Below are 12,341 nucleotides of genomic sequence, written 5' to 3' on the forward strand. Positions count from 1 at the left end.
AAATAAGGACTATGCTGAACGGAATTGTTAATCCTGTATCACTGAAAATTATACTCCCTAATTGTAGTTAGGTGATAACGATGTATTGTAATAATAGCCCAAGTCTAAAAACGTATACGCTACGTTCAAACTGGGAGACGCTGAAAAATGTAGTGCATAATTATTAGTCGACAGTTCAAACAATTTACAGTAGAGTGATCACATTTACTTATCATAATATTCTCTCTATATAAAGTGAATATCTTTAAAAAATACTCTTGCTCTTAGTTTAATTTTTAAAAAAGAATTATAATCAGAAAATAATTGCGGATGCAATAGAATAGTGCTTTTACTATTCACGTGATATAGTCAGTATTGTCAGTGCCGCCGAAGTAAACAAAACGTTGGATATTGTGCTAAACAAGGTTTTTTCCAAAATCCACTATCATCCACCTCAAATCGTCAACAAATTTTATTTACAAGAACTCCAGTGTACCAGAGAACATCAGCTATGTCTATTGGAGTGCCAATTAAGGTTTTGCACGAAGCAGAAGGTCATATAATAACATGTGAAACTAGCTCGGGTGAAGTTTACCGAGGAAAGCTGATCGAGGCGGAAGACAATATGAACTGCCAAATGGCGAACATTACCGTGACGTACAGAGACGGCCGAGTTTCACAGCTTGAGCATGTATACATTAGGGGAAGTAAAATCCGGTTTTTAATACTGCCAGATATGCTGAAAAACGCACCAATGTTTAAAAAAGCTGGAACAAAAGGAACCGCCGGACGAGGAAAGTCAGCACTTCTCAAAGCGCAAGGTGAGTTTTCCATCACGTTGGAAATTTTCTTTCAAAAACTTGTACAGTTTGTGTAACTGTATGAGGCATTGCATGGCGTAGAATTATTTATTGGTGTACTATGTGTCAAAAGTGTATTTGATTTAAACAATACACTAGTTTTTACAGTTTTAGATGTAGGTTAGGTATAGGGTGTTTGGGTATCGTGTATTTGCCTGGTTTAAAACATAATTAAAATAGTGTTGGATGTTTGCATTTTGAGGTTGTAAATAAATATTTTAATGTTTCAATCTGGTCTCAAATACAGCATACTCCAAAAACTCTTGCTTATCTTATACAATCAAAAATGGTGTTACCATGGCTACAATTGCAGACACACTCGTATTTACTAGTGAGTTATTCAGCATTGCCAATAGTTTCCAGCTACACAAATGTACTTACCACATAAACATCAGGAATTGTCATTTTGTAATACTGAATTTAAAAAAAAAATTCTTGCTTTTATTTTTTCAGCTGCTGCGAGAGGAAGAGGACAGGGACGAGGAAGAGGAAACATATTTCAGAGGAGAAAATAAGTGGGATTGTTTTGGTGTACAATTCAGTTATTTTATTTCAGATTTCCTTGTGTTAATATGATGGCAACCCCACCCACAAACCGTATTTGGAAGTTAGTCTGTTGCCGAAGACACAACTGATCAAAATGTACAAGATGTAGACATTTTGACACTTCAGATAATCTAAAAAAATGTGGTGTATGTCCGTCTAGAGCTATTTGGTGAGAGCTCTTTATTTTTATTACATGGGACTGTTTTGTTGACACGTGTTATAGTTTGAATTTCTGTATGTTTAACATTATTTGTAAGATTGTATATCTGATTGCTTGAATGGGATCAGATGTATAAACCCCACAGTGAGAAGCAAATGCACGAGGTAAAACAGATATCTTGGTTAAGAACAGATAATATACATGGTGTTGTTGCAGATAACTCCTACAGTTGGCCCCTGATACTACATATTGGTTTTAGTCTGTTTGTAGATGAAGTGTTGTTCATTATAATACTTCTGAAGGATTCTTTAGTAATTTTGTAATAAAGTAAAATTGTTCATTCAACTGATCATGAAATTGTCTGCTGTATTCTTTACTACACTCTGGTCTTGCAGCACCGATAAAATCGTTTTATTCTTTACACATTGTCTACTGAAAACCTCCACAGACATGTACAAAAATCTATAGGGGGAAAAAGTGGTGTCGGCACATGATGTGCATGGCCCGATGTTTAGCTCTATACAATCTAAACAAAGGATTTTTCACACATGTTTTTTCATGTTTAGGATAAAGCCATACTTTTTTGGGATATAAAGTCAGTCAGATTTTGGTGTGCTGGAGATGATTTTATATCCAGAAGAGTAAATAGGCTTTATCTGACTTGAAACTTACCACCCAAACCATCTATAGAAATTATCATAATTTAAACTGAGTTTGTGAGTAGTCAACATTTCTACACAATTTGATTGGTGGAATGGAATGTGCTCTAAAGTGGCCTCAACATTTTATCTTGTGCCCGTCTTTATAACCAGAAGAGTTCTCGTACTCTGACTTTATTCAATACTTTATAATGGTAGTTGACCTTTAGAATGAAATGCAATTAATTTGGTCAGGAGAAATTTTAATGTTCAGATTTTTAGTTCTTGTGGATGCCATCAGTGCATGAACGGACCTGCATCTCGGATATAACTCATCCAATCACATTCAAACATAAAGACCATACACATGTCAACTTTTGATTTGATGCACATGTGCATGATGTGTTTTTCTGTAAATTAAGAGGGAGGAAACCGAGTGGTTGTTGAATAAGAAATGCAACGTTCCATAAAAAAATTGTGAAATTTGTCCAATCCATTGGCACAAACTCTGTTGTATTTGGAGTTTCTTCTCGCAAAATAATATAAAAACCACCCAATAGTAAGAGTGTGGACTTAGTTTTTTGTTTATGGCATCGTTGTAATTCAAGGAGAGTCAGTCAGATATGTAAAGTGGATACAAAGCCAACATTTTGCCGAAAAAAATGTGGGTAGGCATCTACCTTATGAGTTCTTGTAGAAATTGATTTCTTATAAAGCAGAGATAGAATAGGAATATTCACATACTCAAAGCATAATTTACTGATAGGTAAAACCAACTACAAGGACGCTAACACTAGTAACAGTAGTTCATAGCCTGTTAGGATTGAGGCTTTAGGTAATGTCTGTAGCCCATAGGGCAGAGGATGTTTACTCGTACCAATACCCTATACTGGGCGTAGTAGTACCATAGTTCATGCAGCTTCATCAAAGGTTGTGTGATGTCACAGCTTATGTGTGTTACATAATAGGACGATGGGCCAATCACATGAGATTCATTTATGGTTCATAGTAACTACATGTAACATTCAAACATAAATCACCTGCTCATTCAATAGAATGGCAATGCATCTAAACAACTTACTAGTTCGTTTGTATCCAGCGTGGTGCTGCTCATCAACTGTTTAATATTTAAAATATAGTCAGGGAAACGTATTCTTCATTTTGGTTCATGTGATAACAAGAGAGAATGTTCTGAAACAGTAATATTTAAAAAAACAACAACTAGAAAATGCTAAATGTTTAGAACCAAGAAAGAATACTTTCCTAGTAAAGATGATGGACGAAATAAACATCATGGTTAGAACAATGGTCACAATGCAAAGGGTGATATAATTTCAATTTGTTTACAATACCTCACAATAGACCATTTTCCGTACACTGCGAGAATCACGCGTTATGCGTGAAATCGAACGTAAAAACAGGACAAACAAAGGTCATAGCGTCGTAGTCGCGTCAAACATCGCGTGGGATTCGACAAACGCAAAAGTATTTTGGGGGCATTTCCATGCTTAATAATGTGCTGTCCACATTTGATGATAGGCAATTTCGATTAAGTAAGGGTATATTTACTATTTTCATTAAAATGATGAGTGGTACTCGAGATATCTGCGTAGCATGTCTAAATTAGGTAATTAGTAAGCACAAAAATAATAAATATTGGCTAATTAATATGCAAATTAAGTCATTAATATACATGGTTTCAAACAAACACTAATCAGGTCTTAGCATTATCTTAGAGCATCTATGTACCTAGTTTCATTGAAATCTGAGAAACATTTGAAAATGCTTAAAATTGGATAATATGCAAAATTGAAAATTATGTAATTAATTATCAATTGATTTCAACCAAAAACTAATTACAATGTAGGTCTGTGCTTTAAACCATAGCATCTATGTACAAAGTTTAATTAAACTCTGATAATTGGTTATTGAGATATCAGTGGAACACACACATTCACATACAGGAATCATAATTATATCTAAATATTATCATGTATAGTGTTGTATAATCTTAGATACGAAAGTATATACTGTGATAAAAATATCATATACGTTTTATGGAGTATTATGTAAAGTTACCTATGACTGTTTACAATAAACTGTTTTGAGTGTATCTGGTAATAAGATGCCCAATAAATAGTTAAACTACAATTTTAATTTTGAACGATTTGTCGTCACATAGAATAAAAACATTCATGGGTAACCTGAAACGATAGTATCTTCAAAAAGTCACGTTTCTTCATTTTATTTTATAAATATGGCGCTGCCACTGTAAAAAGTAATAGAAAAACATTAAAGAGGGAGGGTCGTCACCTGCGCACGCGCGGGAATTGAGTCCCAAGCGATCACAGCAACACACGCTACTAAAAACACAAAGGCTCATCGTGGGTAGGCGCTTGTTGGTAAACAATGACACCATTGACGCTGCAGATCGGCGTTCTTTCAACACCGTCTTATCTGTGCTGGGACAGCGCTTCCTGTGACCACACAACGCAATGACACCCCATGGCCATCTGACGCATGCGCAGGTGACGACTTCCTCGCTTTAAACAACACATATCCAATTTGTGTACTCTCGCTAATAATTTAGCGATGGTACATTTCGTTATTATGATTTTACATATAATATTCCAGTCAATATCAACACGTATACCAAATGAACAATTTGGTTATTCTAAATTGTGACACAAAATTCATCTACCCTGAAACATAACTCGGCACACAGTGGTCTTGAGTTCATAGAAATGTAATGTAGGTTTCTAAGGTTCATGAAGTAACGTGTCAGTACATTATAAGGTAGCAATACTGTTATGAACTCGGTTATGAAACACAAATTCGCTTCACGTGCATATCTACCACTGATTCATACAGTAATAAAATTGCAGGTAAAGACCGGTAGATGTGATGTAGTTGGCGATCAGCGTTCTAAGTAAGTTTGGTTTTGCGAACAACAGCATAAAATAAAAACCATAGTGTAGCCAACTTCATATACCTAGGCAATAGAAGCTAGATGCGCTTACCATTATTGCGTGATAACAAGGCACGACGAGCAAAACTCCCCGGGCTGTATTTTAATTATAATACCCAGAAATGTAGAAGAATTGGTGGAAAGAATTCCTTAAGACATCTTCACCCATAATAGCAATTATAACACTGGCTTCCCATTTTGGCTATGATTCAGTAGCGGTGGCACAGGGGGGTTCAGAGATTCGGTCAACCCCTCGAAAAAATGTTTGGGGCGTCGACCATCCAAAATCAAGATGGAACCCATTTGTCCCTCAAAATGCAGGAAATAGCGTTTCAGAGAATCTAGATTTCAAAATTTTAAACGGGGAGCCCCTATAGTAAGGTCGCGCCTTCGGCGCAAGGTTGGTAAAGAGATCTCGCCCCCTCATGCAACATTTCGTGCCGCCGCCTCTGATAATTTCCCTCTTTATGACAAACATATTTATTTAGAGAAACACATTGAAATATGTGCAGCGGTGTGCTTGGGGAAAGAATAATGCTGATTCAAGCCCAATCGTGTTAGCGCGTTCGTGCATTGTCTGTAATCATCGCCAGGTTATTGTCTTTTAACTGGGCTGGGCAGCACGTGATACAGATGGACTAATCGCAGTGCGCGATATAAATAAAAGTTAATTGATGGGAATAAAACTAGGATTTCATTTGCAAATTGAAAGTATATATTTTCACCATTAGCTCTTCGGCTGTGTCAACAAGTGATTGCATAACTATGCCACGTACAACTGGAATGTTCTCCAGACGTAAACACATCTTTGGTTCACTGCTAATGTTAACAATGGTGTTGATTATGGTGATAGATTACAAATATGACTTTCACAAGTACTTCAGATTTACGAGTGGAAAATGCTTATTAACTGACACAGAGAAGGATGAAATCAAATTTATGTTGTTCCATGTGAGCAAATCGTTGGAGGAAATGGGTGTGACTTATTGGTTGGATTATGGAACTCTTCTTGGGGCCATGCGGGGAGATGGCATAATCAGGTAATATACTCAAGGATGGCAGACCATGTCCATTTCATTCTCCGCAGTATTCTACTTGTTCATTGGATTCGAAGGAAAATTCGATCTGTATTCAGATAAATGATATTAGGCCGGAATAATAATAATAATATTCGCTAAATACAAGACTAAATGTTAGCAGGTATGATTATTGACTCTTATCCATACTGAACCAAATTAAAAATCAGCCAAAGATCTGATATTTTACACAGAAGAAATTCAGGTGATAATTATTCCTGAAAGACGCCAATTTCAAATACTAGTAGCCAACCGCTTACCGATATTTCGAGTTTTCAATCTTTAGTATTGTATTGCTATGAAATGTTTGAATGTTGGGAGATGGCTCATTTTCTTAATCAGTCACTCAGTTTCACACTTTCTATACTAACATAGCTATAACAGTCACACAAACAGAGATTACTGCTGGCAAATTTCTGTATCGACTTTTACTGTTCGGGTATATCGGACATTTTAAATATTCGTACTTTTTTCGATATATTTGTTTGTTTTAGTATGTTGCCCTTGCGGAAGACCTCCGAAACAGTTATCAGTATAAAGCCATCACCGTATAAATGCATTAACATTTTTCAGGACTGCGAGTATCCACGAACTTGAACCTGTGTCTATGCATTGATGCGATAGCTGCATCTCACTGTTCAACAGCTTCAACAGTTGCAATGATTCATTAATGAAATTACTTGGAACTCGACCAATTTGGGTTAAATCATTTGAAATCATGGGAGTTGGGTCGGTAGAGTGCGTTTAGTGCAACTTTTGTTCATGGTGTCTTATCTGTACATTTTTATTTTTTGTGCCAACAATTATTACCTCCGAACACCTGCCATGCATGCATTTTTTCTTTCACTCTCTATATTGCTTGCAATTGTTTTTGAAAATCTCCCAGTCACCCCCATGCTTTCAAATGGCCAAGCCCTTACAGATATTTCGAGTTTTCAATCTTTAGTATTGTATTGCTATGAAATGTTTGAATGTTGGGAGATGGCTCATTTTCTTAATCAGTCACTCAGTTTCACACTTTCTATACTAACATAGCTATAACAGTCACACAAACAGAGATTACTGCTGGCAAATTTCTGTATCGACTTTTACTGTTCGGGTATATCGGACATTTTAAATATTCGTACTTTTTTCGATATATTTGTTTGTTTTAGTATGTTGCCCTTGCGGAAGACCTCCGAAACAGTTATCAGTATAAAGCCATCACCGTATAAATGCATTAACATTTTTCAGGACTGCGAGTATCCACGAACTTGAACCTGTGTCTATGCATTGATGCGATAGCTGCATCTCACTGTTCAACAGCTTCAACAGTTGCAATGATTCATTAATGAAATTACTTGGAACTCGACCAATTTGGGTTAAATCATTTGAAATCATGGGAGTTGGGTCGGTAGAGTGCGTTTAGTGCAACTTTTGTTCATGGTGTCTTATCTGTACATTTTTATTTTTTGTGCCAACAATTATTACCTCCGAACACCTGCCATGCATGCATTTTTTCTTTCACTCTCTATATTGCTTGCAATTGTTTTTGAAAATCTCCCAGTCACCCCCATGCTTTCAAATGGCCAAGCCCTTACAGATATTTCGAGTTTTCAATCTTTAGTATTGTATTGCTATGAAATGTTTGAATGCAAAACCAGGCTTTGATAGTGCTCTGGTTTGATATGTTGCTGTAGGGAAAACAGTGTATGTGGCGGATTTCCGGGAATTTCGCTACACAACAATCATATTGTTTAGACTTTGTTGCTTTTTCTTTGTCAGTCTCTCACGCAATATACAGTAAAAACAGAATTGACATGTTTAAAACATGTCTAGAACATGCATTCACTACACTGACCAGCAAACGGAAATTGGCAGTAGCCCTTTTTTATGTGTGTGGATTTCATGAATAATCCATGAACCTGGGATACATACACACATAAAAATATATTTAGCAATCAATAATTTAATATTAAACAATAAAAAACAATATTTTCAAATCATAAACAATAAACATAAAGCATTTATTCATGTATAGTTATGTGTATGATTAATAATCGAAAAGTATATGACAGTCTTATCAGTTGACCTCTGATATCCAATCACATATGAATTTCGTCAACGAAATTAAAACGTCGAATCTCGTTGTTCACATTCATACAAAATACAGCATAAAAATACGTGAAATACCGAATAAAAATAATAGTTTATTGCGATCAACAGCTTTGTACTGTAATTTGTTGTGAAGATATAAATGCAGTTTTGTAGTAACTCACGGCCCTAAAAGAAGTGTTTACAGTTGTTCTGTTTAAACAGACTTTACTCACATTGTTAAAGTTATAGTTCTAGTAGAATATAATACATATATGCAAGCAGCAATGGTGGGCATGCAACTAGCAGATTGTTGAACCATGTTGGTATAGATGTCAATGGTTACTATAGCCGTGGGTCCAACATTTTCGCTCAAATAAGAGATTAATAAACATACTATCAATTGGTGATAGTGTCGATTGTGTGCTATTAGAAAATAGCGTACTTTCACCGACTATTATTTGCGATACCACATCGTCACTTCGAATTCGTACGTTTGTTCGAAACAAGAAGAGCTATGAACGACAGCTACGGTTAGTAGTACATCCTGGTTTCACAAAGTTACAGTATTTTAACGTATTACTGTAGTAAGATATATTTTTAATAGATCACTGAAAATTAGAATAATGTGCATGTTTGCATATCTATAATTCACTTTCGACAATTACATGTAGTTATGTGCATAATTAATGAGGTCACATGACCAGCTAGAAGTGTTTTTTTCCTAAATCTCTTCATCCATATACACAATCAACTGGCGCCACTCCGGTATTTCCAACGAAAGAACTATTAAAGCAGTGCCGTTCACATGTTTTACGCGAAACTGCGACTTCAATCGGTTTGTAACATTTGGTGGCAGTACGTAGCGCTGTCCTAGTGAAGCTCTAAGCACGACCAACAAATTCTGCAAGAAATTGTATGTATGGATGGGGAAGCAGGGTAAGCAAGAGAAATAAGTTAGTTTGACTAAAAACACGGCAATAGTTCCGTAGAAGAAGGTCATTTCATAAATCACAATCTTCAAAAAATTACTAATAATAACATCACTCTTAACACTAATAATAGGCTTGCCAGTAAGGCAGTGGCGGATCCAGAGGGCCAGGGGGCCATGCCTCTCAAACGGTCATTCATATCATCTGGATTACGCATAGCTTCTCTGCGATTTACGCTCCGTAAATTTTAAGCGAAGCTTGGACCCGCCCGATACCCAATACATTTTGCTAGATCCGCCCCTGCAGTAAGGTGTGTTTGCTTCAAGCCTAATAATAACCTTAAAAAAAAATACCGGGTATTAGGCATACCAGCCACCCACGCTTTGTTACGATGGAAAGCCTAAGCAAGCTACGCTTTGTGCGAGTCCAATAATAATCCTAACAAAAAACATCATGCTTGCTAGCAAGATACGCTGGTTGCAATCCTAAAACAATGATCTTGCCAGCAAGCAATTCTTTCTAATAATTCAGTTCGCTGGTTAGATACTTATTAGAAACGCGAGGGTAAACAATATTTGAAAGGTAAATCTCCAAAGTGACGAAAAACCGCGGATAAATCATTTATAAAAAAAGTTTTGAATGCAAATAGTGAAGTATTTTTTTTGATGAATTACTGATTTTTTTTTTACATACCTGTATTTTGCCAACGAAATTGATTTCACGAGAAATAACCATTTTTATAAATATTCGTTATACATATTACCTTTTAAACAATCCCAATATCTTCACCAAGACGCAGCCTCGAACACAATTATTTAATACGCTCAAAACAAAAAGAGTTATTCACATTGCTTCTTGAATAAAAACTGTGTCATAAGATCCAGCGGCAATTCACTCACTTTGGCCACCATGGGTTAAGCGCCCTCTGTAGGTCAATTATATTATTGAAAACAAAACTTCCTGGATCCGCAATTGGGGGCTCTTCGGTGATTGGAGACTGAAAATGTGTAAACACTTCATTACTCACGTTATGAATATATTTTATCTCTTTCCAGACATGATCATGACGGTGATATATCGACATTGTCTAAAGAACCATACACGAACGAATTACGCAAATTGCTGAGTCCGTTTAAGATCACACTTGAGTTGGAACGTTGCGAAGACTCTCCATGCTTCAGCCGAGCTCTTTATGGATCGCGCCAGGTGGACATATATAACTGGCAATCCAAGGAAGGCATCTGTGCCGATCATGATGGTAGCCCGTGTCCAGTAATCAAACATTCTCACTCAATAGAAAAGGGTGAGGTGAGCAAAATGATTGAAATCCATGAACAAGTACCACTGTCGTGGATTTTACCAACACAGAAAATATCATTCTACGGCGCTAACATATCAGTTCCAAGTCATCCCTATAAAGTCCTCAAAAACAGGTACCCCTTCTCACATTCAATTAAAATTCCATATAAATATAATTGTTGGATTCCATATCTTTGGAATTACGTCACCGGGAATTGAAAGAAATATTATTTATTTCGAATTTCGGTGTTTCTGGAAATTGTGATGTGTTCGATTTCTATTATCTGTATTTGCGTTGTTAAAAGTAAGTGCTCTCAGCCAATCAGATTCTCGTGTCTTGTTTCTCCTATGACGGTTTAATTATCGTCTTATTTGCGTTACGTCAGGTACCCGGAATCGTTACGTTTGCAACCCTTTCGACCAAGCAAAGACAAACACAGAGATGGAATTTGTGTCAACCACTAGTCTTCGCGCCACGTGTGGAGCTCGCAAAGGCTGAACCCCCCACGACTGACTAAGACTAGCGTTATTCACTTCTCAAAACCTACTATATCTTACATGAAAGTTCAATCACACGAAGTAATTAACACGTCATAACATATTTGATTAATTGTTCGGTACATCAGAAGACTACATATACCAAACTGTCAGGAATAACAGTGGTAGTCAGTCAGCAAAGTTTATATCTATAATTATTTCCAATCACTGACTACAGTTTTGTCTAGGACCTCGTATAAGCCTAAATGATAACAGGTTATGGGAGAGTGTTGAATGATATCAACCAGCACTTCACATGAAACCAGTTATCAAGTCGGTATCTAGAGACATGGAAATAAATTCTCTCTGCTCTCCAAGTTTCTTTTTTCTTTGTCTTAACCTAGATCGCGCTTAGACCAATGAGAAGAAATGGCTGTGTCATCCCTGGGCATGAGTCGATATGTTCACGAAATCGTTGTTTTAGCTTTCAAAATGTTGTCTTATAACAGCTCATACCCAGAGACATGCCCAATATACCGGTTGCTCTGCTTAAAGGGCGTGACGGTGGAAAATAAACGACACAGTGAAATCGTGATTTTTGTCGTGTGCTTTTTGGAATGCTTTTGAAACTGACACTGTGTCTGAAGATGTGTATGAAGATTAATTGCCGCTCCAATTTTAAAGACTGGAATTTTAGAATATTTACACAGATCAACCCATGGCGGAGGTTGAGCGTGTCAAAATTTAAAAGCTGCGAACAAATAAAACGCTCCAAAGCGAAGCCATATGACCCAGGACTAGGTTCACCTAAATTATAAAACTTAAGTAAAAATGAAATATCTTTATAGATTTAGTTTGAGGTCACGCGTTTTTGGTGCTATGAACAACTGTCAGTTCCACTCTTGTCTCAATTAGTCCGGTACCATCAAATTAGCTAAACTGTCTAAACCTGTAAAATGTATAAAAATAATGGGCTCGGTTACTTCACATCCTTGCTCTTTTGCCTAAATAAAACATACTCAGCAATACTACTTTAGTAAATCAAGATTTAATATCAACCCCATGCTCCAAAATACTCAAAACTATCTTCTATCTATGAGTAAGATCGGCCATAATTATTTATCAATTCTAACACGGAATTCTCCAAGTTTATTATCACTAAAGATTTGCAATATCGAGATGTTCAACGATGTTACTAAAATTCCCACACTTATTACTGTAAAGTACTTTATTTTCACTGGGAATTTATTTTCGCTGAACGGATAAATTAGTAAAAATAAAATCAAGTAAAAATACCATTTTTCCTGTATTTTACATTCCAATTCATCAAAAA

The 12,341-nt window shown here is 36.3% G+C and overlaps 1 protein-coding gene across 1 annotated transcript; it reads left to right on the forward strand.

Annotated features, from left to right (window-relative positions):
• The first annotated feature begins 348 nt into the window (after nucleotides 1-348).
• LOC100371582 (small nuclear ribonucleoprotein Sm D3-like) lies at nucleotides 349-1,894 on the forward strand. Its single transcript, XM_002737544.3, has 2 exons — nucleotides 349-800; nucleotides 1,293-1,894. Exons 1-2 carry the CDS (start codon nucleotides 491-493, stop codon nucleotides 1,352-1,354), a joined length of 372 nt encoding a protein of 123 aa, XP_002737590.1. The 5' UTR covers nucleotides 349-490; the 3' UTR covers nucleotides 1,355-1,894.
• The last annotated feature ends 10,447 nt before the right edge of the window (nucleotides 1,895-12,341 follow it).

The sequence above is a fragment of the Saccoglossus kowalevskii genome, chromosome 16, assembly GCF_978046115.1.
Source record: "Saccoglossus kowalevskii chromosome 16, keSacKowa6.1, whole genome shotgun sequence".
Lineage (NCBI taxonomy): Eukaryota > Metazoa > Hemichordata > Enteropneusta > Harrimaniidae > Saccoglossus > Saccoglossus kowalevskii.

Bases quoted from the DNA above. Each gene is read 5' to 3' on its own strand.
- LOC100371582 (XM_002737544.3), top strand. From the start codon at position 491: ATGTCTATTGGAGTGCCAATTAAGGTTTTGCACGAAGCAGAAGGTCAT. The intron at 801-1,292 runs GTGAGTTTTCCA...TTATTTTTTCAG, and splicing joins AGCACTTCTCAAAGCGCAAG to CTGCTGCGAGAGGAAGAGGA.